Source organism: Cyprinus carpio, chromosome B17, assembly GCF_018340385.1.
Source record: "Cyprinus carpio isolate SPL01 chromosome B17, ASM1834038v1, whole genome shotgun sequence".
Classification (NCBI taxonomy): domain Eukaryota; kingdom Metazoa; phylum Chordata; class Actinopteri; order Cypriniformes; family Cyprinidae; genus Cyprinus; species Cyprinus carpio.
In genome coordinates, this window is record NC_056613.1 from 575237 (window position 1) to 580536 (window position 5300).

The window sequence follows — 5300 nt, forward strand, 5'->3', positions numbered from 1 at the left end:
TTAAATTAAATTAAATTAAATTAAAAAATAATTTTCAACTGCTTCAAATGTGGCCTCAGCGATTCTAATGTATTATATTATATAAATTAAATTTTCATTTAAAAATTAAATAAAATAAAATAACAAATTAAATTAAAAAATAAAATAAACATTTTCAACAGCTTCAAATGTGGCCTCAACTTCAGATTCTAATGTATTAATATAATTCATATAAGTTAAATTAAATTAAATTGAATTTAAAATGAAAATAAAAATAAAAATTAAATTAAATTAAATTAAATTAAATTAAATTAAATTAAAAAATAATTTTCAACTGCTTCAAATGTGGCCTCAGCGATTCTAATGTATTATATTATATAAATTAAATTTTCATTTAAAAATTAAATAAAATAAAATAACAAATTAAATTAAAAAATAAAATAAACATTTTCAACAGCTTCAAATGTGGCCTCAACTTCAGATTCTAATGTATTAATATAATTCATATAAGTTAAATTAAATTAAATTGAATTTAAAATGAAAATAAAAATAAAAATTAAATTAAATAAAAAAATAAAATAAATTAAAAAAGTTCAACAGCTTCAAATGTGGCCTCAGCTTTAGATAATAATGTATTAAATTCTATAAATTAAATTAAAACTAATTTTATTTAAGAAATAACACACCATATAATTAATAATATAAAGAACCTTGTGTACAAACTGAATTAGTCTCTGTATCTGTTGAAACACGTCCATGTTTTGGTTGTAAGAAGGCAGTGATGTAGTTAACCAACATTAACTAATTGAAACTTATTGTAAAGCATTACAGTGATATTTATTTATCTACAGTCTGCTGAATTCACCTGATTGGCTTTACAATTTGTGAATGTATTATTGCATAAATATCAACAGCTCCAAATGTGGCTCATCCAATCAGATTTTAAATTAAATTGTTATTTAAATTGAAATCTAAACCTTTTTGGGTTGCGTTTACATAAAAGGATAAAAAAAAAAAATGGTCAAACATCAGAAAATGCTTAAATATAAAGATTTTTTTTTCTTGTAAAATGCACTTCAACAAATCCTCATTTTATTTAAAATTTCAAAAAAATCATTGTATTGTTACTGTGATATAAAATTACTTGTACCATGTATTTGGTCACCTTGCAAATCTTTACTTTAAACAATCAATGATGGGGTACTTTCAGCTCATTTTAACAGATTTGACCAGTTTTAAAGGCTAATATTTCATCCAGAATCAGCACAGAAAATGTGAATGTCCGTAGATTCGGTCTGAGATTTTACGCCACAGAAGGCACATATTTCACCTGTGTTTTTACAGCTTGTAAGACTGGCTCGCATGGCTAAACAGTGGCTTGAATCTTAAACTGAGGAACGAAAGCGTTTCTTCAGAAAAGGCGGTGAAGCGATGTCATTTGTTGTCAGCACCAACAGGTGCGAAATGTTTTTATGAGCCATTGTAACCAACTGTATATATTTTAATTACGATTAATTATTAGTTTTCAATGGATTGACGAGCACCTGCTTTTGGAAAGCGTGCTGTGAATGGTTTGTGAACTGTGTAAATATTGCATCTGCGAGTCCTGATTTCTAAAACTGCTGATTTGACGGTCAGGCGTCAGAAGAACAAATAATGTACAGAATCTGAGTGGGAAATGACCCATATTTGCATTTGTTTAATTATGAGAGAGGAAAGGAAAAGTCTGTTTGTTGGTGTGTGTGTGTGTGTGTTTACATTTTGGATGCAGTGTTCATTGTGATATTCTTGCGTCCTGTTGTACTGTGATGTTTCCTAAATGATCATACTGACAGATTAAAAGAAAGCAGGAGAGAAGTCGATTTGTGTTTGGGCTGTTCACACCGGAAACATTTTGTCACACTATTTTTAAGTGTTGCTCTTTATGTACACATGCATCATTTAATTGCTATTTTTTCAGCATAAAATGAGCAGTTTTGAAGAACCTTTATGCAGCTCTTTCCTAAGGAAACTCGTTTTCGCCAAAGGTTTAATTCTACGTTTATATGTCGCAGTTCTGACTTTTTTCGAGTTTGCATCTCGCAATGCTTTTTTCAATTCTCAGAATTGTGAGAAATAAACTCAGAATTACAATATGAACTCATAATTATAAATTATAAGCAAGTCAGAATTGGGAGATAAACTAAGCACAATCACTAGATGTAAACTAAGAATTCAGAGAAAATGTATGAATTTTATACATGTAAGACAAAATTCTGACTTTTCCTCTCCCAATTCTGTTTATATTTCACAATTCTGACTTTTCTCTAAATTGTGAGATAAAAAGCCACAATTACCTTTTTTTTTTAATTTTCATAATTACATAATTACATACTTTTCTTTGCAAAACAGTTTATACACAAAAAATTGTGTAGAAACAATTTGAACTCAGAAAACTCTAAATTTTTCAATTAAAGCACAAAAGAAAAGGCAAATATTACATTAAATGAAATATGACGTTTTTAAATATAAACGTAAACTGAAATATTTTATTGTAAAACACCAGTAATCTTGTTTTTATTTATAACTTTGCAGTGTAGAGACAACAGCAAGAAAAAATGCAATTTTTGAGTCATGCAAATCACTCATGCACTGTATTCAAAGGCTTTTGAAATCAATCATATGATGCTTTTTGTGAGGAACAGACCCAAATTTACTGATCAAAACTTCAGTTTGGATATGCAGAAATGAGATGTGAAATCAGCAGTAGAAGGGAATTGAATAACGACAGGCTGTTCCTCACAAATCTGTGTCACGTCAAGTGAAAAGTATTTCCGAACTTCTGCGTTTGTGTCTAGAAGTCGCACTCCATCTGTGTTTGAGCGCAGGAACGCATCTGGTGTGAACGTCCCCTCGTTAGTTTGCACAGCTCTGTGTTTGTGTACATGACGCAGTCGAGGACACATGACTCATAATCAGCCTTCTTTCCACAACATGTGTCGTGTGCTTGTTTGTGTGTTAGTTGTCGATGAAGAGAACTATACGTTTAAATTTTTTAAAGAATAAATCATGCATATAAAAAAAACACTGATATCAAGTTTTATTTCTTATACACAGATGCTTGAAGCGTACACAAATGCTTTATTCATTTATTTGTCTCTTTCATACAGTTTATACATTTGCTTTATTATATTTGTCTATCAAAGAATGCAGAATATAAACTATTTACATCATAGATAGGCTATGCATAGATATACAAAACTGTATTTTAATGCATACAAATCACAAATGACTTTGCTTATAAAAATAGGCTATAACATGCGTGCATGATAAAAGCATGTAATGCACAGACACTCTTTAGCAGTGCATAATAATGTCAGCAGTAATTCAATTAGCCGAAGTAAGTTAATGAATCTACAGAGGCAGTGAAAGACCTTGAGAGCAGCAGCAGTTAAAAGTCTCAAGAGAGCTCGAGTTTTTACACTCATGGCTATTTATAATGTCTCTGTGATAGTCATAAACATCTTTCTAAATGCCCACATGAGTGTTTTAGTCTAAACATGGTGCGTTTAAAAGCTCATTTAAGAGCAGGATTGCTCTCAAACTCGCATCTCACCACGCTGATGCTGTCCACACTCGGCTGGCTGTTCACTATCATGTGTGTGTGCGAGAACGGGAAGGTCTCGGACCGGGACATCTTCCCTTTACCGTGTCCGGCGTCTCTGGGAGAGTCTGTGATGTGTCGCATGAATTCAGGAGCCGTGAATCTGCGCAGGAGTCTGTTTCCGAATCCGGAGAGCCCAGAAGAGCGAGGTTTGATCCTTTCAGGTTCGAGTTCTTCACGACTGAGTAGAAGTTTGCTCTGCCTGGTCGATTTGGGAACGCTGCCACGCTTTTGCACCTCTTTTCTGATTTCGAAGTTGTCAGTCGTTTTTGTGCTGTAGAACTTTGCCGCAAGCGGTTTTTCGTCTTGCAGCGACGCTCTTTTGAATTTGCTCGCAGATCTGTTGGTTTCTTGCACGTCTCCCTGATAGGACTGTTTCCTTCCGGTTCTGAGGTCAAGATTAAATGACCTCGTTTTCCCCCAAAGCGGCGCGTCGCCATCCGTCTCGCGTTCTGCAGATCCGACCTCTTTCAGCACCGAGTTCTGAATCTGTTTCGAAGCGAACAGCAGATCTGCTCCGTCTTCGGATCCGCTGAGGCTTTGGTTGGCGTCTGGACGTCTGAAGCGGATCCGCAGGCCGTTGCTGTCGCCGACGCGCAGCTGTCTCTGAAACAAGGCCGGAAGGATTTCCTCGTGTTTGCTTTGGATTTGTTTGGAGAACCTCTCCAGAACCTGCTTTGGGAGGCGATTGGGCCACCGTAGGTCTTCGGCGGGTTCTCCCGTGCTGTTCGTGGGACTCACCGTCTTCTTTCCGCACCCGTTGAGTGTTTGAACGCACTGGTTGTGCCCAAAGAAGTCAGCAACTTGGATGGCCGAGTGGCCTGCGTGATTCGTGCGATCCAGTCGCAAACCCAGCTTCTTGAACGCCCGGACTAGGAACTCCAAGATTTGGCTGTGTCCTCCGCATGCGGCGTACATGAGGGCACTGTTTCCCCACGTGTCCGTGAGCTCTGGATCAGCGTTGAATTGCACCAGGAGCTTCACCGAATCCAAGTGTCCGTGTTCGCATGCCAGACTCAAGGACGTGCGTCCGTGGTCATCCCGGGCGTTCACATCCGCCCCTTTCTCCAGTAGCAATTGGGTGAATTTGGATCTTGTTGAGTGCTCTTGGAGGCACACGGCGTGCATTAGAAGCGTACGCCCGTTTTCGGCTTTCCCGTTGACGATGCGCCCGTCCAACGCATCCAGGACGAACCGAGCCAAGTGGACTTTCCCGCTCTGCATGGCTTCCAGGAAGGTTTTGGTGCCAGATCCCTGACACAAGTCCTTCGGCCTCAGCATCATGATCTGGAGTTAGTTCGTGGTGGTTATTGGCAGGCAGCTCAGAGTTTCTGAGTCTGGTTTGAGAAACTGTCTGTGTTTTATACCTCAGCGCTCTGCACGCCCTTCCCCTGTTGCTACAGAAACAGCCATCCGAGAGCGGCGATGCTGCTATGGGTCCATTCACAATCACCTCCTCTTTTCTCAGCCAGGAGGGGAGAGAGACGCACTAATTCGATGACAAGAATTACTCAGTGGTAAAAACACGGGTTTGTTTTATTCTCCTGTCAGGTTGGACATAAAAGGATCCGTTGCCTGAGCAACAGCGTTAATAGCCTTCTCTTTGGGTGTATAACAAATATATATATACATTTACAGAATCACAGAGGGCTTTGTAAGGTTTATAAAGGTCAAGTCG

General features: G+C 37.4%; 1 protein-coding gene across 1 annotated transcript; it reads right to left on the bottom strand.

Annotated features, from left to right (window-relative positions):
- Positions 1–2884: 2884 nt before the first annotated feature.
- On the bottom strand, positions 2885–5070 carry LOC109082799. The gene has a single exon (XM_042743148.1). It carries the CDS (start codon positions 4904–4906, stop codon positions 3536–3538), a length of 1371 nt encoding a protein of 456 aa, XP_042599082.1. The 5' UTR covers positions 4907–5070; the 3' UTR covers positions 2885–3535.
- Positions 5071–5300: the final 230 nt, after the last annotated feature.

Excerpts from the sequence above, each read along its gene's own strand:
- LOC109082799 (XM_042743148.1), bottom strand. The coding sequence starts at position 4,906 with ATGATGCTGAGGCCGAAGGACTTGTGTCAGGGATCTGGCACCAAAACC.